This window comes from Agelaius phoeniceus, chromosome 27 (genome assembly GCF_051311805.1).
Source record: "Agelaius phoeniceus isolate bAgePho1 chromosome 27, bAgePho1.hap1, whole genome shotgun sequence".
NCBI classification, from domain to species: domain Eukaryota; kingdom Metazoa; phylum Chordata; class Aves; order Passeriformes; family Icteridae; genus Agelaius; species Agelaius phoeniceus.
Window position 1 is genome coordinate 1,438,323 of NC_135291.1, and position 25,256 is coordinate 1,463,578.

At 53.4% G+C, this 25,256-nt stretch overlaps 2 protein-coding genes across 2 annotated transcripts; both read right to left on the reverse strand.

The window, feature by feature from the left end:
• Positions 1-5,619: 5,619 nt before the first annotated feature.
• Positions 5,620-8,053, reverse strand: LOC143695923 (uncharacterized). The gene has a single exon (XM_077191156.1). The coding sequence runs from the start codon at positions 8,008-8,010 to the stop codon at positions 6,757-6,759; it is 1,254 nt and encodes a 417-aa protein (XP_077047271.1). The 5' UTR covers positions 8,011-8,053; the 3' UTR covers positions 5,620-6,756.
• Positions 8,054-19,412: 11,359 nt separating this feature from the next.
• Positions 19,413-21,915, reverse strand: LOC129132045 (class II histocompatibility antigen, B-L beta chain). Its single transcript, XM_077191204.1, has 4 exons — positions 21,654-21,915; positions 20,733-21,017; positions 20,052-20,158; positions 19,413-19,951 (listed from the first exon to the last, which is right to left on the reverse strand). The coding sequence occupies exons 1-4, from the start codon at positions 21,904-21,906 to the stop codon at positions 19,943-19,945; spliced, it is 654 nt and encodes a 217-aa protein (XP_077047319.1). The 5' UTR covers positions 21,907-21,915; the 3' UTR covers positions 19,413-19,942.
• Positions 21,916-25,256: the final 3,341 nt, after the last annotated feature.

A 25,256-nucleotide genomic window follows, 5' to 3' on the forward strand; every position in this document is an offset into this window, starting at 1 on the left:
TCACTGTCTAACATAGGTGATAGGTATTGGAAAGTAACTGTAAACATCGTATAGGTAGTTTTTAGTATAAAGACATAACACTGCCCCGGGGGCAGGCAGAGTGCTTGGATGTCCTGCTGGATGGACCTTGGCAGGGCAGGAGAAAATTTTTTATAGATCAGACGCAATAAACAACCTTGAGACCGAGAACTGAAGAGCTCCGACTCATTCTTCAAGCACTTGGACTGGGAAAAGAGACTTTGAACATTTCTTGGGGTCACAGCGACCAGCGAAAGATCCTGAGAAGCAGCAATTGACTATCTGTTGTTGGCACATGGGCACGGGTGTGAAGAGTTTGAAGGGATGTGCTGCGTGAACTTGTCAGATCATTCAAAATCAATTCATAAGAACTTAAAACAATTACAAGAAAGTATAAATAAGCTTGGAGAAGTTACTGGATCCTGGTTGGCTGGTGTGGTTGATTTCTTTAGTCTTTCACCATCATGGAAGGAACTTCTGAAAATAGTTTGTTATATTTTAATAGGGCTTGTAATTCTTCTGCTCATTCTGCCATGCATTTTTCAGTGCATGCGGTGGGCCATGAACAAAGCTGCAAAAGAGGTGGTTTTGGTTCAAACACAAGGGGGAGATGTTGGAACCCAGGACATTCCTCTGGCTGTCCTGGATGGCTCGAGCCCCTGCCAGGGGGCTCAGAGACCTTGGCACAGAGCCCAAGACACCTGTGACTTTGATTTTGATCCATGGAGAAAATTACCACCTTTATATGAAGAATTACAAGTCAAGAGAGTTTAAGTAGAATAAAAGTTAGTCTGTCATGGGGTGAAAAGTAGATTTTTAGAATCTACTTTTAGATTCTAAAAATCTACTTTAGATTAGGGGTTTTAAAATAGGGGCTAGGGGTCCCAAGATGGAGGGATTTGGGCATGCCCTGTCCTTCTTCTTTCTTCTTCCTAACCTCCATCTTCTGGGTGATGCTGGCATTTTTGGATTGGTTTAAAGTAGGAACTCACTGTCTAATATAGGTGATAGGTATTGGGAAGTTATTGCAAATAATGTACACATAGTTTTTAGTGTAAAAGACAAGACCGCCTCTCAGGGCGGTCAGTGCGCCTCTGTCTGACCTGCTGAATGGACCTTGGTAGGCCAGAGAAAGAATGTTATAGATAAGAAACAATAACGAACCTTGAAAACTACAGCCGAGGAATCCTGACTCCTTCTTCGACTGCCGGGGTGGGAAAAGAGACTTGCATGCATCTCGGGGTCACTCTGACCAGCAGAAATTCCGACACACACATAGAATCATTCGAACGGCAGAACTATGTTCGTGTCAGGGTAGATACCTTTTCTGGAGCAATCTATGCCTCTGTCCACACAGGAGAATCATCCTCTGATGCCATAAAGCACCTCCTCCAGGCTTTCTCTTTCATGGGCATTCCCAAGGAGTTGAAAACTGATAATGGGCCCACTTACAAATCCAAGGAATTCACGAGTTTCCTGCAGCAATGGGGAGCAGAGCACAAAACTGGCATCCCCTACTCCCCTACAGGTCAAGCCGTAGTAGAAAGGACTCACCATGATATCAAAAGAGTCCTAGACCAGCAACATCAGGTCCTGAAAGTGGAAGCTCCCCACATCCGGTTGTCCAGAGTACTGTTCACAATCAATTTTCTGAACTGTTCTTTTGACAGCCTGAGTCCGCCCATTGTACACCACTTTGGGGGGAGCAGTCGGATGTCAGTGAAAGAAAAGCCTCCACTCTTAGTAAAGGACCCTGAGACTTGGAAGATAGTGGGACCTTACAAATTGGTTACATAGGGACAAGGATTAGAAAGTGTATAAAAGGTCAACCGCGTTCAATAATAAAGAGTTGCCATCTGAGACTGCTTGTGGTCTCTGCTTTGTGTCATGACCGCCTCAACGGCAACATCTGGTGATCACCAACGTGATAAGAACAGAGTCGGTGGGGGCCCACACGGGGTCCTAGCAACTGGCAACCGTGACCCACTGGGACGTAGTGGGGGAGGCGGCGTTGGTGCAGCTGAGAGGGGCAGGTGGAAGCCACAGGGAGGTCTGGACCTGATTTCCTCCTATCAAGACACCTGGAAGTAGGTGAGCCACCAACTAGTAATAATGGGACATAATTTATCTAAAGAGGAAGAGACTGTTTTGGCTATATGAAAAGTTTTGCTAAGGAATAAGGGAATTAATACTTCAGACTATGCCCTTTGTAGTATATTGCTGTGGGCTAAATCACAGGATTTTGGCACTGATCCCGATACAGCATTTAGTGTTAAAGCATGGAAAAAAGTTTGGGACAGTCATCCAAGTAGGAGATAAATTGTTGTCAATCTAGCAGTTACTTGGGAACAGCTCTTTGAGGCATTAAAGGAATGGAAAACAGAGAGAGAACAAGCAGAGCGGGATGCGGACGAAGAGTTGGGGCTGATAACAGAACCTGACGGGGGGGATGAGGCAGAGGGGGCCTCTGATGGGGAACTTGAAGGAAGTCCAGGTGCCATGCAAGTTACCTGGCAAGCTGCCAAGGCTTCTGGGAAAGCTGCCAGAGCTGCCAGAGCTTCTGGGCAACCTGCCATAGCATCCTCTTATCAGACCCCTAAACCTCTTTATCTCACACCTGCACAGCAGCCCATGATGGTGCCTGTATACACTACACCACTACGCCAGTCAGCTGAAATGTCTTTAGCAGAGAGACAAACCCAGCCGTCTGCCCCCCCGTTTCCCTCCGCTCTAGTCCAGCCATCCGCCCCCGCTCCCCTCTGAGCTGCATGAACAACCTGCAAGGTCGTATCCTCTGCTCCCTCACAGTGACGGCAACAGCGAAGCAAGTGATGAGTCGCCCGCAGTAACACCTGAGTTGGGGCAAGGAGCTCTGGTCTCTTTACCTCCCAAGAGCTCTAGCCTTGCTGCCTCATGGACTTTGCCCCCATGTCAAGTAACTGGGCTTCCTCGACAGCCTCAGGAGTTTTGGGAATTTATTAGGAGGAAAGCAGTTGAAGAAAAGAATTGGGACATGATAGAAAGGTTAGGTGCTTCAAGAGTACCTCAGGAGAACAGTGCCAATGCAAATGTTGCCTGTGATAACCCTATGGCTTCTCCAGGTTTTAAAGCAGCTCCTGGAACAGGGCAGGATGACAGCCATCATGTCTTTGCCTGGAGGGTTGTGCAAGATCGCCAATCAAAAGTGGCTCAGTATGGTATTAATTCCTCACAGGTAATGCAATTAATATGTGTAATTAATGCAGATATGCTTGCACCTTATGACATCATGCATCTTGCTACAATTCTATTCCAGCCAGTACAATATGGTGTATTTCAAGACACTTGGAGGCGAGCGGCTGAACGCACAGCTTTAACAAATATGCAGTTGCCTCAACACGACCCTCATCATGCTGTGGGTGTTGATCCCTACTGGGCACTGGGCCTTTTGCCAATCCAGATTCACAGGCAAGGTGGGATCCTTCGATTTCGGCGCAAGCTCAGCAAATTGGCATGAGTGCCTTAACTAAAACAATGGAAATGGCAGCTCCAAAACAGAAATACAGCAAGGGATGAGAGAACCATTTTTGCAATTTGCAGAAAAACTTGCTGCAGCTATTGAGAATCAGGTAGATGATGAAACTTTGCAAGACAAATTGTGCATACAATTGGCTAAAGAAAATGCAAACCCAGACTGCAGAAAGATTATTGACACTTTACCTGGGGAACCCACCCTGTCTGAAATGGTTACTTCTTGCTTGAAAGTTGGTTCAGTCAAGCATAAAATGGCAGCTCTTGCTGCAGTGCTAAGACCTTCAGCAAAATGTTATAATTGTGGACAACAAGGGCACGTAAGGTCACAGTGTACCAGTGTCAAATGTTGTCCGGAAAACAACATTTAAGCCAAGTGCAAGCAGCGATGCTGTGTGCAATCCCTGTGCTAAACTTGGGCACTATGCTAAACAGTGCAGGAGTAAATATCATGCAAATGGTTCAGCTATTGCAGGGAAACCCAAAGAGGAGTGCGAAGGGGTGCGTGGGGAAACAAATACCCCAACAACCACAACAGCAAATGCTGGCCTTCCCAGCACTGCAAAGCTGCCCATTTGTGAACAATACTCAGGGGCAACAAGCGGGTCCGCAGGGATTGATATACCCACGGCTGACACAGTAACCATTCTGACAAAAGAAATATGTAAAGTGCCCCTAGATGCCTATGGTCCTATAGGACGGGGATTGAGTGCGTTTTTGATAGGGAGATCAAGAACTACACTTAGAGGTATTCATGTGCATCTAGGACCTATTGATGCTGATTATTTAGGACAGATTCATGCCATGGTATCCATCGATTACCCTCCTGTCACTATTCAGAAAGGAACCTGCATTGCTCAAATTGTACCTTTTGTGAGTTTTGTTCCAAATACAGTGGGCCGAAGTCGCGGCACAGGAAGTTTTTGATCAACAGGAGTACCCCAAGTGTTCTGGGCTGAGAAAGTAACAGAGAACCATCCAGAAAAGACATGCATCCTCACCACCAGTGGATGCATGTCCATCCAGGAACCATATCAGTAACAGGTTTGATTGACACTGGAGCAGATGTCACAATGCTCTCGTGACTTTGCTGGCCTCAGTCGTGGCCTCTCACTCGTGCAAGTTTTGGACTCCTGGGGTCTGGGGGTGCTACAACAGGTGGCCTGTCAGCCATTGTAATTAATGTGAAACATCCTGATGGCCAACAAGCTAACATCAGACCCTATGTTGCTGATGCTCCTCAAAGTTTGTGGAGACGAGATTGTTTATCTCAATGGGGTGTCAAAATTACTACGGATTTTTAACGGGGGCCACTGTGATGCAGGACAATGAACGTCCAGTTGTGGCCCTGACATGGTTGACAGATAAACCTGCCTGGGTTGGCCACTGGCCCCTTACTACTGAAAAGCTTACTGTCCTGCAAGAATTAGTCACAGAACAATTGCAAGCAGGACATATTGAGGAATCATTCAGCCCCTGGAATACCCCTGTTTTTATAATAAAAAAGAAATTGGGAAAATGGAGACTTTTACATGATTTATGGCAGATAAATGCTGCAATGGCAACAATGGGAGCTTTACTACCAGGCCTTCCTACACCTACAATGATTCCACAGGAATGGCAAATAGTTGTCATTGATCTGAAAGATTGTTTCTTCACTATTCCATTGGCTGAGCAAGACAAAGAAAAATTTGCTTTCACTGTGCCTTCCATAAACCATGCTGAATCCAATAAAAGATATCAATGGAAGTTACTTCCCCAAGGCAGGAAACATTCGCCAACTATTTGTCAATGGTTTGTGGCACAGGCCTTGTCAAAAGTGCAGGAGCAATTTAAAAACTGCTACTGTTATCATTACATGGATGATATCTTGTTGGCATCTGATAACAGTTATTAGCTCTTAAACAATGTGCTGTGACAAATTTGAAAGCTTTTGGTCTGATCATGGCCCCAGAGAAAGTGCAGGAACACATGCCTTGGAATTATCTAGGTATGTTGGTGACCAACACTCAAGTTATGCCTCAAACTGTGACGTTAGACATTGATGTTAAAACTGCTACTGATGGACAGAAATTGGTTGGTTTAATAGGTTGGATTCAATCATATTTAGGCATAACTAATCATCAGATGCAACCATTGTTTGATTTGCTTTCAGGCACCACCTTCTCTACTGATGAGAGGCAATTGACCCCAGCAGCAAAGACCCTAGAAGAAATTGAATTAGCCTTAGCACACAAATCTGTTAACAGAATAGATACCTATGTTGGTGTTCAAGTGTTTATTTTGAAGGACCATGAAATACCATGTGGAATACTGTGTTAGTGGAGTGATAACTGGGAAGATCAACTGCATATTCTGGAATGGATATTTTTATCTTTCAATAAAGATAACAAAACAATAAAACCTCTTGCTGCTCTAAAAGAGAGACAAACTCACAAAGTCCCTCTGTGGGCTGTAGCTCAGCTCACTCAGTCCCTTATCAGTCCCTCTGGCGCTGGAAATGCCGCGGCCCAGGCCCGGCCTGGTGGGCCACAGGTGTGAGCTGCCCCTGCTCTTCTGGTGTTCAAGCCAGAGCAGGTTTAAACAGGTCCAAAGAAAAGGGAAAAAAACCCCACAGTTCAGGGAACTTCTCTGGTTCAGCTAGCTAAAACTAACTAAAAGCAAAGGAGAGCTCTGTCCCGCTGTCTGTCCATCTGCAGACAACACAGTCCCAGAGCAGGAATGTGGAGGAGCGAGTGCAGTTTCTGAAAACAAACTCCGCACTTCTTCTCTCCCCCCTTCACTCTCAGGACAAGTCTTACAGGTACAAAACTTATTATTCAGCATAAACAGAACAGACTGGGGATACAAGCATCATATAGTCAACCCAGAATATACCTCAGGGACCATTCAGTACTCCTTGATGTCACCAGAAGATAGGATTGAATGCAAAAGATTTTATGGGGTTGAAAGTCGACAAATCGGCTCTCCCCAAGGAATCCCCATTGTAGGCCTGCATCCTGATGGATGTTCCTGCCTCTGGGTTTATCTAGCTGCCCACAGGGAATCAGGAGGAAGTGGAGCCCCCCAGCCAGATGCCTTCTACTTGGATCACCAGGACCACGGATCACCAGGGCTCTCCCCAACGGGGGTCACTGGGGATCATCCGATGCAGATCCTCTCATGGAGGATGGAGCTGGAGCAGCGCACAAAGCTCTTCCCACACTCGGGGCACTCACAGGGCTTCCCTTAGTGGCGCCTCCGTTGGTGTCGGGTCAAAGCTGAGCTCGATGAGAATCTCATCCCACACTCCCCACACTCGTAGGGCCTCTCCCCGGTGTGGATGCGCTGGTGGATGATGAGTTTGGAGTTTTGCTTGAAGCCCTTCCCGCAGTCGGGGCAGCGGAAGGGCCTCTCCTCGGTGTGACTCCGCTCATGTACAAGGAGATCGGAGCTCCTGTGAAACCTCTTCCCACATTGGGGACACTTGTAAGGCTTCTCCACAGTGTGGGTGCGCTGGTGTTTTCTCAGGTCCGAGTGCCACCCATAGCTCTTCCCACATTCCAAGCAGGTGTAGGGCCGTTCCCCAGTGTGGATGACCTGGTGGCGGATCAGGGCCGAGCTTCCTCTGAAGCTCCTCCCACATTCCCCACACTTGTAGGGCTTTTCCCCAGTGTGGATCTTCTGGTGTTCCGTCAGCTGGCACTTGATGCTGAAGCTCTTCCCACACTCCCCACACTCATAGGGTTTTTCCCCAGTGTGGATCCTCTCATGTTTCCTCAGGCCAGAGCTGCATCTAAAGCTCTTCCCACATTCCACACACTCATAGGGCTTTCCCCCAGTGTGGATCCTCTGGTGTTGCATCAGGCTCCCCTTCTGGCTGAAGCTCATCCCACATTCCCCACACTCATAAGGCCGGTCTCCAGTGTGGATCATCTTGTGTTGCATCAGCTGGCCCCTCTGCCTGAAGCTCTTCCCACATTCCCCACACTCAAAGGGCTTTTCCCCAGTGTGGATCCTCTGGTGTTGCATCAGGCTCCCCTTCTGGCTGAAGCTCTTCCCACATTCCTCACACTCATAGGGCCTCTCCCCAGTGTGGATGACCTGGTGCTGCCTCAGGCTGGAGCTCCAGCTGAAACATTTCCCACATTCCTCACACTCATAGGGCTGTTCCCCAGTGTGGATCACCTGGTGCTGGATCAGGCCCAAGCTCCGACTAAAACCCTTCCCACATTCCAAGCACTTGTGGGGCTTCTCCCTGCCATGAGGCTTCTCTACCAGCTCTGAGCTCTGGCTGGATCTCTGGCCGCCTTCCTGGCTCAAGGGGGCTCTTTCCTCCCTGCAGCTCCCTGGGCTGGGTTTGCAGCCCCTCCTCGTGCGGAATCTCCAGGGCTTTTCCTCCTCCTCCATCCAGACACGCCCTGGGAATGAAAAATCCTGGTTTGGAGAAAAAAACAAGATGAGAGTCCCTTGGACTGGGAGTTCCTCCTTGCCCAAGTTCATCTCATTAAGTCATTGGGCATCTTGTGTCTCTAAGAACCTCCAATACATCACAATTCAGCACAAAAGTCCTCCAAACATCAAGACACAGATCAAAAACTTCCCAAACATCAACATTCAGCAAAACCCCCCTCCAAATATAAAGATTCAGCCCCCACAAAAAAACAAAGCACCAACAATTAGCCCAAGAAAGCTCAGAAACACCAAGATTCACCCCCGGGAAAACCGTGGATCCCAATCCCCAGTCACCTGCTGCATGTGGGGGGGGCAACGCTCCTGGGGCTGGGGTAGGAGGCTGCAGATACAGGGAGAGGTGGAACCTTGTGCTGCTTCCTCTTCCTGTTCCTCCTCCTGTGTCCCTACTCTTCCTCACACTCCTCTTCCTCCTGCTATTCCTCTTTCTCTTGCACAATCCCACCTTCTCCTTCCACGTGCTTCATTTGACCATTTTGTTCCTCAACCCTGCTTCTCCTTCCTTTCTCCTCCTGCCCCAGGCCCAGCACCCGCTGCCGGCTCCCTCTTGCCCCCAAACCCACAGCATCCCACGGCAGGGGCAGGGATGGAGCTGGGGCAGGTCGGGCTGGGGCAGCGCTGGGCTCTCGGCCACTCCCGCCCGCACTCGGTCCCCACTGCAGCCGCTCCCGCCAGGACAGCGCGGGGGGGCCCGGCCTTGGCGCTGCCCCACTCCCACCTCCCCAAATTCCCCTCGCGGGGGGCGCTGGGGCCGAGGGGGGGGGGGGCGCAGGTGGGGAACGCTGGGAGCTGCGGGTCTGCCTGGCAACTGCTGAGTCATCAGAGCCGCGTGCTCTGATTGGCTGAGCGCTGCCTGAGGGCTGGGGCTGCAGCAAGGGGGGGACACACAGCTCCAGGGGGGATGTCCCACAAACGGGGAAACCCCCATGAAAGGAAGAGGAAAGTGTCTTTACAAACAGATGCTGTGAATCTGATTAAAGATAGGGCCAGGGACTTGGACACAAGAAAGTGACAGGAGAAGCCATCAGTTTCAGAAAATGTTCTTAATTGATGACACAGACTGCTGTTCAGCCAAGGTCCTGCCAAATTCATGAACTTCGAGAAGAACAAAGACTTCACAGAGTCATGAATATCGTTCGCTATTTAAAAGTGGGAGCATATCAAGGGGGTATGTGGTAGGTGGATTGGGAAGTCTGTACTTCTCAAGCACTACAGCCAATGCAGAAAGGGAAAGGGAGATGTGGCCAGGAAAATTAGGATGAAAAGGCAGCTGTGTCCTCCAAGAACTGGACAGACCCCGTGGGAAATGTCTCATGGCCATTCCCATTTTTTTAGGAATGTAATTACTTTTACAGGACTCCTCTGTCTGCTTTGTGGACAGAATCTCTGAAGATGTCAATTTTTCCACACACCTTGGGACTCGTCTGGAATTCCTTCCACCGTCCGGGGCAGCGGGCAGTGAGTGCAGCTGAAGGTGCCTCACCCAGTTCGGGTGATCGGCCCCCTTGGGGGCGGCAGCACCGGGGACTGATTGGGTACCTGAGAGTGACCAGGAGACAGACGAGTGACACATCAGGGGGGGCTGTGAAGAGTCAGCAGGGAGAGAGCACTGAAAATCTCATCAGTGAGTGCACTGGGATCTTTGGGGAGTGAACATGGCAGGGCACACATGGAGGCTAGAAAAGGGAAAGCCAGGAAGGGGTCCTGTGCCAAAGGGATGATGATCCCAAAATATCTCTGAAGGGTCCCTTGGGAGAAGGTTGAGGGAGTTTGCACATTCACCCAGAGGTAATTAAGAACTTGGACACCCAGGGGGGCAATAAGAGAAGTGGAGAAAGGATTGAGACAACAGGGCATGGATGGTGTTGGTGTGCTGCAAAGGGACTGGGTGAGGGGGAGTGTGCAGCAATATGCTTAAGGCAAAAAGCTGCAGAAGGAATCTTTGTGGGAAGGAAAAGGATGATGGAAAGAGAAGGAAGAGAAAAATACTGAGGACTGGGATGTTTTTCAGCAGGGTCTTATCCTCAACATTTGCCAGCTGATCATTTGCATCCCCGGTTTCCAGGAGAGGAAAACAAGGAGGTCAGGGTTTCAGGGGGTTTCTCTGTGGGGGGCAGCGGCAGCACCGGGCGCAGAGGTGCGGGACCGGGAGCACGGGCTGGGGCCCTGGGGGGAGCTGCGGGGCCGGGCCGGGGCTGTGGGGCAGCCGGGGCTCAGCGCCGGGCGCTGCCTGACCCCACCAGCCCCGGGCAGGGCCGGCAGTGGCCCCCGGCCCCCAGGAGGCTGCGGGACGCCCCGGCCGCTGCCCGGCCCCGTGGAGCTGCCGGCCCTGCCCGCCGGGGGGGCGCCTTTGGACACTGCGGCAGGACAGGGACCGGCTCTGGGATACGGGCTGGGGAGGGCACCCTGAGCACAGGGACGAGGAGCAAGGAACACCTGGGAAATGTGGATTATACATTTTAGCATGGAGATTGTCTTTTAAGGATTTTGTTAGGGTTACTGGAGATACAAATGATTTTACAGAAAGCTCAGCAGCTTTCAGAGGATGAGCACCCACAGGCACTGAGGGGGGCTGCAGGAGGGGCAGAAGAAGGCCCTGCACCACTTGGGCACAAAGGCCCAGCAGGTGAATGCAAGAAGGGAGCAGCAAAAGGCCAGGCTGAAGGCAAAGGCCAGGGCAGAGTTCCTACAGCCCCTGAGGGATCAGCCCCAGGGCCCAAGGGGGCCCCAGCACCCAGGGCACGGGCTCGGCCACAAGCACCCGGCAGAGGCATTGCCCTCCTCGGCAGGGGACAGCCCACCCAAACAGCCCCTGGCAAGGAATCAGGGCTCCAGCTGCAGGGCACAAGGACACTGCAAGCACAGACAGCAGCACCCGCAGGACCAGCAAGTCCACCCCTTGATGGACATGGATTGGCAGCGCTGTCACAGCTCCCATCACACCAGGGACCCTCCACACTGGAGCCCTTGAGAACATTCAGCTCGGTCTGCATTGAGAGGAGGCATTTTCTGATGGACACAGGAGCCTCTCAATGCACTCTGAATCTTCGAACCAAAAAAGTCTTGGATTATTCATGAGATAAGTGGGAAAGATGTATGGTTTTATTCAACCACTGTTAGCACTTGTGGGAGATGGGTTTGAAATGCATGAATTTTTATTTGCTCCTAATTGTTATCATGATTTACTGGGAAGGGATTGGATCTCTAAACTCAGAACACAAATTAATATTATAAAAGGTGATACAGAGACCAGTTCTGTTGTACCTCTGTGTCAAATGTCTGGCCAGGCCTATGCTGAACTGAACCCAGAAGTGTGGGCAGCCCCAGGGAAAGAGGGAAAATTAGATATGGAGCCTCCACAAATTACTTCAAAGCAACCAGGACAAGCAATACCCTGTTCCAGGGGAGGGAAGGAAGGGCTCACAGCCTGGTATTGAGTCCCTGTAGAAGGCAGGGCTTTTGGAGCCAGGGGTGTCTTCCTGTAAAACTCCTATCCTGACAGTCAACAAACTGGATGTATGGACAGGAGGAGGAAACACAGAATTTTCAAGTGTTAAAATGAAGATTAACTGAGGCGGCTGCCCTTGCCCATCCAGACAGGGTAAAAGAATCTGAATTATAGGTGGATGTTAAACAGGGTCTTGCCAAAGGAATTCTTGTGCTAAAATGTTTAACCCAGTGGCCAGAGAGCAGCCTCATTGTCTGCAGAATTCTGCAGCCACAGCTTCCGTGGGAGCTCAGGCTGAAAACTGATGACAACAGGAGGATCTCCTAGAGTTCAAGTCTAGCATCAAGTTAAAGCTTTGACAACCAAAAGAGCCTCTAAATGGATGAGCAGGGCTCGGTTATTACAGTACGAAACTTGTTCAATGGCACAGGAGGATTCAGAACTGAGGACAGGGCAAGGGTTTAACCCAGCCTCCTGTTTGAACAGCCTGGAGAGGGGCTGGCAAGGAACCCAGGACTGCACTCAAGGGACAGAGCTCCAGACCCAGGCTGGGAGAGATTGATGGGACATTCCCAGGCCTGAGGGACAAAATGTGTTTGTGGATGGCTCTGCAAGGGCAGCAGAAGGGAAAAGAGCTACAAGACAGGCTGTTATTAAGGAAGGGGAATCAGACAAAGCGCAGGTCACCGCCCCATGCTCAGCTCAACCCAAGGAGCTCTGGGTGCTTGTAAGAGCCTGGCACTGAAATGGCCTCAGCAGGAAGGCTTCAATATCTTCTGCTGACACCATGGCACCTAACAGGGGGGCAAAAGCAATTCTGACTGCTTCAGACACCACTGGAGCAGAGATCAAGGTAGATTCTCCCACAGGAAGCTGGGCTGGCACAGAGCCTGCCCTGGCACTTTGCTGTTGCCAACACCCAGCCAGGACATCGGCTCCTGCCTAAGGAGTGCAAAGCAGCACCACTGGTGGCCAAGGGGCCCATGCCAAGTGTCCCTGAGGCCAGAAACAGCCGCCAGCACAGCTGAACACGGGGGGACCCCTCAGCCTGGCCTCAGGGGCTCTGAAGCCCCGGAGATTTGCACTTCCCGCCTGCAGCAGGACCATGGCAGCCGCCCCTGAGCCTGCCCTGAAGGCAACGCAGCAGCAGCCAGGGCTCCACAGCGGGCCAAGCCCCTGGGCCTGCCCACAGATCCTCTGCTCAAACCCTCGGAAATCCTGGCCACCCTCCTCTGGCACCTCCAGCCACTGCGGCCAAGCCTCGCTGCCACTGCTGCAGCTTCAGCGCTGGCTGGGCCTGCACTGCCACAGCTGCTGGGGAGCACCACGGCACAATTCCACTCTGGGGCTCACTCACACCCACACTCTGGGCTGACTGCGACTGCATTGCTGCAAAATGCACCCATTTTGGTTCTTTTAAATCTTCTTTCTCTAATCAGGCTTGGTTTGTCTTTGCCTTGGGGAAAGGAATTTTAAAGGTTTTATTTAAGGGCTGTTACACCACTCAACGGAGATGAGTTTAACATCTCCACAGACTGGGAATAGCCCAAAAGACACCCACAGAGATAACGACCAGCAACAAAACATCAACGCCCAGCAGCAAACAGCAACCAACAGCTACCCCAGACACTGCCCCCGGCACAGCTGGAGACACCTGGTCTGGAAAAGGCTGAGAAGGAAATCCACGAGTGTGGACCGAATTCACAGCAGAGGGGAAGAAATCCGGGTCCAACAGGAAACCAAATACTAAAAACCTACACAACATGGAAGCAATGAACATTAAACCAGGGGATTTAGATTGGTTCAGACTACATAAAGTTTAGGAACAATCCAGTAAAACTCACATGCCATGGAATGATTTTTTCTGCACAGCCAGGGTTATTTGTGAAAGAAATTATTTCTGTTGCACATCCTGGCCAGAACCAAGCAATGCCTTGACTCTCTAACACTAAAGAGATTCTTGGAGAGTTTTTGTTTTCCCTGCAGCTTCAGTGACACAATTACAACATGAGAAAAATTTTTCATAAAACTCACACTTTATATTTTCAGGTGGGTTTGGGACAGAATTGTGAGAATCAGTTTTTGGTCTGGGTTCTTCCATGTTCGCCTTTATGCTGCATGTGAAAAATGCATGTATTTTATGATTGGCTTTTCGCAAATATTAAAATGAATATTATATGTGTTGTTTTAGAAAGTAATGCTGTATTAGTTTTCTTAAGTACTGTGTTAAATATAGTTTTAGATTATAAAAATTGTTTAAATAGAAACGATGCTATGCAGGATACTTTTTTAAAAAGAAAGGACTCACAGCGAGATAGCAGCCACAGGACACCTAAATCTTTCAGAGAAGAATTTATGGCCCTCTTATCAGAAGAAACCAACTTCTTCCCACCTCGAAGGCGCTGTTAGGATTTGGAGGAAGAAACTGAGGATGACCAGACAGAATCCTGTATTTGAATGGAATTTATGCATCAGGTATGAAGTGTATGAATATGCAACAGGCTATTGTTTTTAAGGGTTAATCCTTTGTTAACGGGTGTCCTTTTGAGGCTCGTGCTGGGCGGTACCGGGACATCCGTAACACTTTGTATTTATTGTCTCATATTGTCCTAATTCAGTTTGTCCAAATTATTATTACTCTAATTGTATTACTATTTTTATAACCATTTTATTACTATTAAATTTTTAAAAAATTTAAAAACAAGTGATTGGCGTTTTTAACACTGCATTTTGCAAAATTGAAGAGCATTACCATAATACTTTTAACTCGTAAATAGTTGATACTTTTTGCAAAAAAACCAGATTCTGTGGGGGGCCACACGTGACTCACGAGGTGGCTGCCCTGGAAGAGAAGCTTCATTGCAGGCAGCCTGCAGAGGAGCTTTAGAAATGCAAATGAACACTGCTGGGCAAAGCCTGGACAATGGACCTGGGTCTCTTGCCTGGGGCAGGAATTGGGCTTATTCCCTCTGCCCTCACCCCAAGCTCTGCCTGCTTGCACTGATGGAATTTGCACAGCTCAAGGCAGAGCCCAGGGTGAGGATATCTGACCCTGCAACAGAAACGGGTGAAGCTGCAAAGGGAAACAGCAAAAGGAGAATGTTGGGAAAACTTCACTATAAATAAATGGGGGGGGAATCATCCCTCTGCCCACGCCAACATGTGCTGTCACTGTCTCTGTTATATACAGGGTATATTAGGGTACTGGGGACTTTTTGCTACCAAAAATTCAGGGAAATCAGTTGGGAATCCAAGTATTTGATGATTTAATTAGAGAAAAGCAGTCAATTGATGCAGCCCTAGCTGGAGAGAGCGGACAAAAATGGGGAAAGGCCACCAGAACAAATCCGACAACACCATGGACCGGCCCCTGGGAACCCAAACTAATTCATATCAGGAGCCACAGAACCCATTTCTCATTTCAATGGCATCATTAGATTACAAGCTGCCCTGGGAATAACCAACCAGACAGCTCCAGCTCCTGACCTTCCTGCTGAGCAATCCACTGAAATGAGGAAAACAACATTTCACCATGGGATGGGATCAGATCATCTGTTAGCAGAAAAAAGAGGAGTTTGTGGAAAACTAAATGACTCAAACTGCTGTTGGCATTTAGATGACAAAGGAAAAGTGGTGAAAAAAAAAAACAACGGAAACAAAAGAGCAGCTCATGTATTGGCCCAAACGTGAAAAGGATGGGAATGGGACACGGTTTTGTGGCTCCCTGGCAGTCCATGGGTTAAACGAATGCTGTTTCTCCTCTCATGTGCTACAGCAACTCTCATCTTTTTACCATGCTCCACACCTTGAGAGTGCAGCTCATTCAGCAGCTGAGCGAGGGGCCAGGGACTCGTAGATAAGGAAGTAACGGGCGAAACCACCAGCTTCAATACATGTTACCAATTAACATGGACTGCCGCTCACAGAAAGTCCCGCTAAATTCCTGAACTTCCAGAAGAACAAAGACTTAAGAGAGCCGTGAATATCGGCTGTTCTACAAAAGTGGAGATGCACATTAACAAGGACATGCAGTTGGCAGATGTGGAAGTCTGAACCTTCCAAGTACCTCAGCCAGTGGGCAAAGGGAGAGGGAGATGGGGCCGGGAAAATGAGGATAAAAAGGAGGCTGCGAACTACAGCAATGGCAGCGAGCGCACGGCAAATGCCCCACGGCCTCTCCCTCTGCTCAGCAATAAAGTCACTTGTACAGGACTCCTCTGTCTCCTCTGGGCACAGAAACCTCCGGCCACGTCAATTTCCCCGCACAGCCCCGGGCACGGGGCAGCCGCCTCTGTCCCAGCCACAGCAACCGGGCCGAGCCAGCGCTGCTCCGGCAGCGGCTCCTGCCGAGGCAGCGGCCGCAAGGAGACCGCGGGCAGCCGCTCCCGCAGCGCCCTCACGCCAGCGGCAACACGCGCCGGACACGGCACAACGAACCCGCCTGAGCCCCCTGCCGCCCCCGAGGCCCGCAGCGAGCCCCGAGCCCCCGCACAACCCAGCGCGGCTCCCACCTGCGCTGCGGCCGCCTCCCAGGTCCGCCGCCGCCTCACCGCGCTCCGGCCGCTGCCGCCGCTCCCGGGCCCGCACACACGCTCCGCCAATGGCGCCGCCGCCGAGCCACGGCCGCCCTCAGGCCGCCACCGGGGCCCTGCTCCGCCCCGCTTCCACCAATCAGCGCGCCAGAACCTCGACGGACGGCACCGTCGCCCAATCGCAGCCGGGGGCGGGCTCTGCACACGGCACAGCCTCGCCCCGCGCTCTCAGGGACCCCCGGGCTGCGTGAGGGCAGAGCCGGAGGTGAGGAACAGCCCTGGAACGGGCCCGGGCCCGAGGGGATTGAGCTGAAAACACAAACAAACTGCTCCGCACCTCCCGCCACGGCTTTCCCGGCACTGCGGCTCCGGTGGCCCGGGCTCAGCGGGAAGCCCTGGAGCCTCACTTCTCCTACCCCTAATTAGGAGCAGCAGTGCATCGCTTTGATTTCCCCCAAAAAGGGAAAACTGCCCCAAATCCCTGTGGATGAGTGGGGGAGGGGAGATATTTCTGACAGAAAACCCCAAAACCTCAGAGCAGGATAATGAGAAGTAAGTGAAGAGCCTTAAATCCAGCCTTCCCCCACGCCTCCCTCCTTCCAGCTGCACCTCCTACCCCGGCAGTGCCGGAGACAGGGAATGGGGCCGTGCTCACTTCATGCCCCGGGGCTTCTCCCTCTGCTCAGGGACAGGAGTCGTTCCCCTGCTGCACCCTGGGCTCTCTCCCACCGGAGACTTCTCCAGGAACTTCTCCAAGCTGAGTCCATCCCACGGGGCACAGCCCCCCTCCAAGTGCTGCAGCGTGGGTCACTGTGCCCCGGGGTCAGTCCTGCCAGGACAGGCTGCTCCAGCGGGGCCCCTCTGGCCACGGGGGCACAGCCTCCTCTCAGGCATCCCCGTGCTCCAGCGTGGCTGCTCCGGGGGCTGCAGGGGGATCTCTGCATCCCCATGGATCTGCAGGGGGATCTCTGCATCCCCATGGATCTGCAGGGGGATCTCTGCATCCCCATGGATCTGCAGGGGGATCTCTGCATCTGGCACCGCCGTTTTTGGAGGCACCAGAAATAGGCTGAGCTCTGCCTGAAGCTCTTCTCACATTCCCCACACCCTTCCCGGCACAGGGAGGGTTTTACCTCCTCATAGCTCCCCGGGCTGGGTTTGCAGCCCCTCCTCGTGTGGGATCTCTGGGGCTTTTCCTCCCCGTTGGATTCCTGCGCCGTGGAGCCGTTCCAAATGGCCTCTTCCACGAGGTTCTGTGGCAGGGATTTGTTCTCCCTGGTCTCTGTCTGCAGCTCAGTGCCTGGGGGAGTAAGGACAAGGAGAGGAAGAGACAGGGAGAAGGGAAAAGGAAAAGGCAGGAGGAGAGGAAGGAACAAGAAGGAACAAGTGAGGAAGGAGATGGGAAAGGAACGTGGATGGATGAAGGACAGAATGAGGAGAAGAAGGAGGGAGGACAAGGAGAAGATGGGATTTGCCTCCATGCCAGAGGGAAGGGGAAGGAGATCCCCCCAGTCCATCCCTGGCAGGATGGCGTTGGCAGTGAGGCTGTCCTGCAGCGATGCTGGGCTGGGAGATGGAGCAGCAGGGAGGGGAAAGGGGCAGTGATTCCTCCTGCCCTGCCTGGCTGTCCCAGTCTGGAGCGTCCTGGCGCTGCCGAGGCCCTTGGAGCGTCCGGCGCTCAGGAGCCCGGAGCTCACGGCTGCTTTATAAAGCTGACAAAGTCGGCAGGATGGGTCTGGGTATGATCTCAGCAAACTGGGTTGATTGGTACAGGAACAGGGGACAGAGCTGAACAGGGTCCAGGGACAAAGACAGGGAGCAAGCTGAGGGCACAGGGGGTTTTGATATGGGGTAGTGAGGGTGGAGCTGAGGGTCAGGGTCCAATGGATATGGGGGAAAATGGGGCAAAGGAGGGGTTAAGGGTCGGGACAGCTAATAGGGAAACAGGGGCAGAGGAATGCAGTAAACTGGGGCCAATGGAGGGACAGAGAGGGAGAACATTCTAGGGACTAACCAGAGATGGGTAACAGGGGGTGAACTAGGGTAATTAGGCCAACGGGCCAATGGGGTAACAGAACTTTCCATAAATCAGCATGTGCCTGCAAAGATCTGTGGGAGAAGCAAGCTTCTCACCATAACCTTGAAATCTATTCTTCTCATTGGGGACCAGTCCTCCATGGGTGGGAGATTGAGACTCCCATGGGCCTCCACACCAGTGCATCTTCCTTTTCCTCGCAGCCTCCTTCTCCTCCATCCAGGCAAATTTTGGGATTGACAAATCCTGGCTTTGGGGGAAGAACATGGGGTGAGCACCTTGGGTTTTGTGAGAAATGAGCCTCACTCTTTAGAATTTTTGAAAGTTTAATAAGGAATAAGAAGGGACAAATCAGTAACAGCGCTGGGTGTTGGCAATGGCCAGAGGCACACCGGTTAACCACAGCAACTCGTCTTGTCTAGTTTCTCCATTGTATTGTTCAAATACATATTCATAATGATTGTACAGATTCAAACATTTCTTTGAACTCGTTTACATGTTCCAGGAATTCTTTAGGTTGGTTTGACCCCCAACTCGCCTTTTTAGAGCACGTGCAGGAATCGTGGATTGCTGTTTTGAGGGTTGTGTGTCACTGCCTCACAAGGGCCCCTGTTCTGTGGTTTCAGCAGGTGACAGTTATTGACAGTGGAAGGGTCAGTGGCAGGGGCCTCATCACATCCCTTCCTTAAATGTTATCTGACCATTTTAGCTATTTCCACAAGTACTTTAAATGAACATTAGCTCTTTCACAAATATCTCTGTGTTATTATTGTCAGTTAGTTACAAAAATAAAAGCATTAGTTATTATTTCACAACTACAGCTACTTCTGCAAAAGTTAACATTCTAATGCACAACACATGGCATCCACTTGAATATTTTGCAAAAGCCAAAACTATAATGTATGTTTTTCACACAGTCCACAAACTCAAATATCATCCATAAATGATGTTCTGAGGATATGAGCTACACAGGGGCCAGGGCATTGGCCACAAAAAGCTGACAAATTATACTATAGCAAAAGCAGTGAAAAGTGATTACAAACTGTACTCTATCAAAATTGTTGTGATTAAGAATATTTTGCAGAAGTCAATACATAATAGCAAAAGCCAACACTACCTAGTTATTTATAACAAACCCAGGGCAGGTTTTTCCCTTGCATGGAGCACCTGGGCCTTGCCCGGGCCCCTTCTGCCCTCCTGCAGAGCCGGTGGCATTTTCCAGCACACCCAGTTTGTAACCAAGAGCCGGGTGCAGCCGAGAAGGCTCCAAGCGCCTCCTTCCAGGCTGACTCTGCAGGTGCCGAGGCTGCTCTGGGCTCTGCCAGGGCTCTGCTGGGGCTCAGCTCTGGGCCAGGCTGGGCCCGCTCTCCCCTCACATTGCTCCGGGCAGCTGAGTCACGGCGGGAGAGGGAAGGGACACGTCAGGGGAGTTGAGGTTTGAGAGAGTTTGTATTCAAAAAACTGCCATAACAAACAGGCAGTGCTAACTACCATAACTAACTAGCAGTGCTAACTACCATAACCAACTACCAGTGCTAACTCCCATAACTAACTAGTTGTCCTAACCACTGTAATTGAAAGCTGTCCTTTGATGAGGGAGGGGTCGATGCCCGTGGATCCCGCCGTGCCCCGGTGCGGGATGAGCTCCGTGCCCCGCTCCAGGTCCAGCCCCCGTTGGAGGATCCAGGCTGGATAATCCCGGGTGACCCCCAGGGTCAGAGCCCCCGCGTTGGGAACACACCTGGCTGGGGGCTCCACATCTTCCTGGCTCCCCGCGTGGACACCTGGGTGAAGGCCGGAGGATCTCCGCTGCTTCTCTGGTTTCTGCTCCTCTCCTCAGGGGCTGGGGGGAACACGGGACCCCCCTCAAAATCAGCGGAGCGGGGACAGAACAGGGGGTTCCGGCCGGGCCCGAGCCCACGGGGAGGGGCTGCGGCCGCCGCCGGCTCAGGAGCTCTGTGGGCAGAGAAAAGGGGGTGACACCGGGCTGGGGGCCCCGGCGGGAGCGCGCACGCTCCGCCACGGCCGGGACGCCACCCCCGGCACCCGCCCTGACCTTCTTGCGCACGTAGAAGCCGAGCCCCAGCGCCAGGAAGACGAAGCCCAAGACGAAGCCCCCGATGCCCGTCAGCATCTTGCTGCGGGCGGCGTCCGGCGGCATCTCTGGGGGGTCCGCAGGGCTCAGCACCCCCAAAACCTCTCACGGACACCCCCAGCCCCTCCCAGCGCCCTCCCTGTGGCCCCCAGCCCAGCCACGACCCCCTGAAACCTCCCCGGGATCCCTTTTTGTCCTGGCCAGGAGCCACCAAAACCCCTCCCGCCCCTCTGAGGATCCCACAGCCCCCTCCCAGTTGCCCCCCAGCGCCCCAGGAGCCCCAAAGCCTCTCGCAGTCCCTTGGCAGCCCCAGCAGGACTCAGCCAGAGCCCTCCCAGTCTGTGCCCAGCACAACCGAGCTCATGGCGAGCCCCGCTTGGCCATGGCCGATCTCCTTCCAGCCCCTCCGGGCTCACTGCGATCCCTCCCAGTCACATCCAGCACCCCCAAACTCTCTCCCAGTGCCCACCAGGACCCCCCCAACCCCATCCCACCCTCCCCAGCATGCCCCCAACCCCTTCCCAGCCCACGCCCAGTCCCCAGCCCCTCTCCCAGTCTCAGCCCGGCTCTCTCCAGCTCCCTCCCAGTGGCTCCCAGCACAGCCCAGTGGCTCTGCCAGCGCCCCCAGGGGCTCCCCCGTACCCCAGTGCCGGCTCAGGGGCTGCTCCAGGCTGACGTGCTCCACCTGGCAGCTGTAGGTGAGCCCGCGCCGGGGCGGGGTTTCCAGCAGCACCAGCAGCTGGTAGGTCCAGTCCCCGTTGGGGACCACGTCGGTGGCCACCACGTGCTCCGAGAGCTCCTGCTGGCCCTGGAACCAGCTCACCTGGATGGCAGCAGGGTAGAAATCCATCACGGAGCAGAGCAGGCGGCCGGGGCCGGGCTGGGAGCTCGAGGGGGGCACCAGCGAGATGGACACGCTGGGGGGCACTGGGAGAGAGAGAGAGAGAGCGGGGACGCACTGGGATCAGCTGGGGGGCACTGGGAGAGAGAGGGGAGGGCTGGGCTGGGCTGGGGAGGGACGGAGAACGGACTGGGAAGGACTTGGGTGACTCTGAGAGAGATGGGAGGGAATGGGGGGGCACTGGGAGAGAGGGTAGAGTTCTGAGAGTGAACTGGGAACAGACTGGGAATCGACTTGGAGGAGGTGGGTGGGACTGAGAAGGACTGGGAGGGACTGCGAACACAATGGGAGCGACTGGGAATGGTCTGGGAGGGACTGGGATGGCACTGAGAGGGATTTTGGTGGCACTGGGAGGAACTGGGAATGAAGAGCGCGGCACTGCGAGTCCGAGCCCAGCGCAGGGCACTCAGCGCTGCGGGTCTGCCTGGCAACGGATGAGTCATTAGAGAGACGCGATCTGATTGGCTGAAAAGCGTCAGCTTTCGCGTCGCTGACATGGACGCGCGGGGGGCACTGGGAGGGACTGGGAAAGGACAGGAGGACCCGGTGATGGGCACAAAGAGGGCTGAGGGCTCTGAGGCGATTCCCAGGGAGGTTTTGAGGGGCTCCAGGGTCATTGGCAGGGCAGGGCCCGAAGGGGACACGCTCTGCCCCGCGCTCACCTCGGCGCTCCACGGTGATCGAGGCAACAATCTCGTAGTTGTGCCGGCACCTGTCCACGTGAGCCCGCACGAACTCCATTATAGCTGGGTCGCTGTTCCACATCTTGGCATTCTTCTCCCCTAAGGGGGTGAACCCCACAAAGTGCCCCACGTCGCTGTCGAACATCAGGAACTGCTCCCGGTTGTAGATGAACCTCACCACCAACCTCACCTTCTCCGTGCCGTTAATGAAGAGACCATCGGCCTTATGCATCCACTGGAACACCCCTGTGAGTGCAGCACACAGCTCAGGGATGTCCCCCCAGCGTCCCAGCAACACCTCCAGAGCTCCGGGGCCCACCCCGGATCCCCACTCCGCACCCCCTATGCCCCACGGCCGCCACGGGACCCTCCTGCCCGCGCTGCCGCTTCATCTTTGCTGCCCTTCCCCCCTTTCCCCTTCCACATCCTCTCCCCTCCCACCTCCGGCCGTTCCCAAATCACTTTTGGGGTCCCATTTCCCCATTTTCCCACAAATCCCCCAATCCCCAGCCCCCTCCCGCTCAGTTTTGGGGTCCCCTCCCCTTTTCCCCCTTCCCCACCCTCTACCACCCCTCCCTCCCCTCCCCTCCCCCCAACCCTCAGCCCCTCCCGCTCTCCCTTTGGGGGTCCCCATCTCCTCCCCCTCCATTCCGGGCTCCCCGCTTCGCCCCCTTTTCCCCCTTCTCCCACCCTGTCCCAGCGCCTCCCGCCTCCCGCTCACCCGAGAGCTCCGCGCCCGCAGCCGAGGGGGCTCCCAGCACCACCAGTGCCACCAGTAGGGCCCCAGCTGCCGCCCCTCGCCCCATGGCCGGGGCCGGGCAGGGAGCAGCAGCCCCAAAGCAGCCGCGCTGCGCTGGCAGCACCAGTCCGGAGCAGGGCGGGCTCGGCAGCGCCGCGCGCTCTCATTGGCTGCCGCCACTTTTGGGCAGCGATCGGCCACGGGCTCTGCCCGGCAACCGATGACGCAATACAACGCCCCGAGATCTCATTGGCTGCAACGCCTCCTGCCTGCGCTGCCATTGGCTGAGGCCTTTCCGGGACGCTGCAGCCCCGGGCTGGGGATTTTTGGGGAGGGGGATCCTTGGGGCGCTGGGCCGGTGGGAGCTCAGGTGAGCCCAGCAATGCGTGCCCAGGGGCGCGGGATCTCAGCGGTGCCTGTGGCGAGCGGTGACGCTGGCCCGATGCCAGGCACCCCCAGAGCCGCTCTGTCCCTGCCCCCGCAGCCGCACAGGGACAGAAAATGGAACCGAGGGTTCTTGGCTGGGGACAAGGACCGGGAGAGATCCCTCAGCAAATCCGGCACGGGCACAACAGACCCGGCCTGGGCACGCGGAGGGAATTTATTGCCAACCAAATCACAGCAGCACAAGGAGAAGGGAAAGAAATCTCTCCAACGCCTTCCCCCCACCCAACACGGATCAGCCAGAACAGGGGTCACCGGGGCTCTGCCCAACGGGGGTCACTGGGGACCATCCAGCACAGATCCTCCCACGGGGGATGGAGCTGGAACAGCGCACGAAGCTCTTCCCACACTCGGGACACTCGCAGGGCCTCTCCCTGGTGTGGAAGTGCTGGTGAGTGACGGACATTCCAAGCACTCCTAGGGCCATTCCCCAGTGTGGATCTTGTGGTGCTTGGTGAGGTCGGAGGTCCCACTGAAGCTCTTCCCACATTCCCCACACTCCCAGGGCCTCTCCCCAGTGTGGATGTTCAGGTGTTCCATCAGGGTGGAGCTGTAGCTGAAACCCTTCCCACATTCCAAGCACTTGTGGGGCTTCTCCCTGCCATGAGGCTTCTCCACCAGCTCTGAGCTCTGGCTGGATCTCCGGCCGCCTTCCTGGCTCAGGGGGGCTCTTTCCTCCTCACACCTCCCTGGGCTGGGTTTGCAGCCCCTCCTCGTGAGGGATCTGTGGGCCTTTTCCTCCTCCTCCATCTGGCCACAGCTTGGGAATGACAAACCCTGGTTTGGGGACACCAAGGTGGGAGTGCCTTGGAGTAGAGGCCCCTCCTGGCCAGGTCCATCTCTAGAACTCAGCAGGAGTCTTGTGTCCATGAAAATCTCCACATATCAACATTCAGCCAGAAAAAACTCTCCCAGGAGTTCTCTATTGCTGATCTCTCCACTTTTGGGGTTCCAAAGGTGTCACAGACATCTTTCATGAAAAATCCTTTCTTAGGATTTTTCCTTATAAGAAGCTGCAGTTTCAGCAACCAAAAGTAAACAATGGTTATCTGCTGCTGTGAAATGCAACAAGTAGACCCGTGATTGGTCTCCTGTGGATGTTTGGATTTACTGGCAATGCAGAGTAAATCATGGCAGAGCTGGCTCTTTCTCTCTGTCTGAGACACAGATCTTTGTTATTCATTCTTTCCTATTCTTCGCTTAGCTAGCTTCTGAAGAAACCTTTTCATTTCTATTTCTTTCTAGTATAGTCTTCATGTAACATATATTATAAAATAATAAATCAAGCCTTCTGATCATGGAGTCAACATTCTTGTCTCTTCTTCATCCTGAAAACCCTTGTGACCACGGTCACAATTGGTGACCCCCCGACTGAGGAGGACAATCATCACTTGGTGAGACCACCAGAGGAGCATTGCTGCACTGGGTAAGCCCTGAATGTGTGGCATTGATGGTTGCTTCACAAGTGACCACAGAAGTGGATTCTAGCCAGGAGCTGAAGAACTGAAGATCCGAATTTGGACAGAGTTCACAGCAAGGCTGACCACAAAGAGAACCTTCTGAAAAGCCTTCAGGAAGATGTTCAGAAAGCTCAGCAGCACCGTGCAGATAGCCAGAGAGTCCTGGACACTGTCACAAGGTACTGTTGGTTTTTCCCCTCCTGAAAATGAGGCCATTCGCAGTTTGTGGCTGCTCATCTGGAGGACTTCTCCCCTAGAGGATGAGGTTCCATTGTCCCCTTCAGAGGAGAAACTTATTGCCTTCTGGCAAAAATGGGGTGAAGAGGACGGAATTCTCCTGTTGGAGACAGATTTCTATGAGTTTTTTTGATGGGCAAAGCTCTTGGGGTTTTTTACAAATGTGCTATATGCCCTTGATATGTTCATCTGGGAGTGTATGGGCTCCATTTTCCAATTCTTTTTATACCGTGGGTTCGGATGCCCCTCGATTTATCCAACCTTTTTGAAGCTCTTTCTAGTCTTGAAACGGAGAGCAGCTGTTTCTCCCTGGATTGCTAACTGCAAGGGGAAAGCCCCGTTCCCCCCAATTCCGGGGCAAGACCCTTTGGAGGGGGACGCTCTGCTGCTTTCCAGCCCCCCTGAACCACAGCGGGGGGTGAAGTTTCGCCCGCAGCCGAAGTTTTTTTTACCGCGTCTTCGGAGCACGCTCAGACGGAGCCGTTTTTTCCCCTCTCCCGTTGCTCTCGGGGGGATGGGAGTGGGCGGTGCCGCCCCGCCCAGCGCCGCGAGCGCCGCCCCAGCCCGCCCCGCGCGTGCGGGCGCTTTCCCGCGCGGCCCCTCCCGCCGCTGTCCCTCCGGCAGAGCCTGTGGGCGCTCCGGCCGCGGTTCCGCCGCTTCCCCGCCTGCATCTGAGGCCTCAGAAACGCCGCTTCCCGCGGC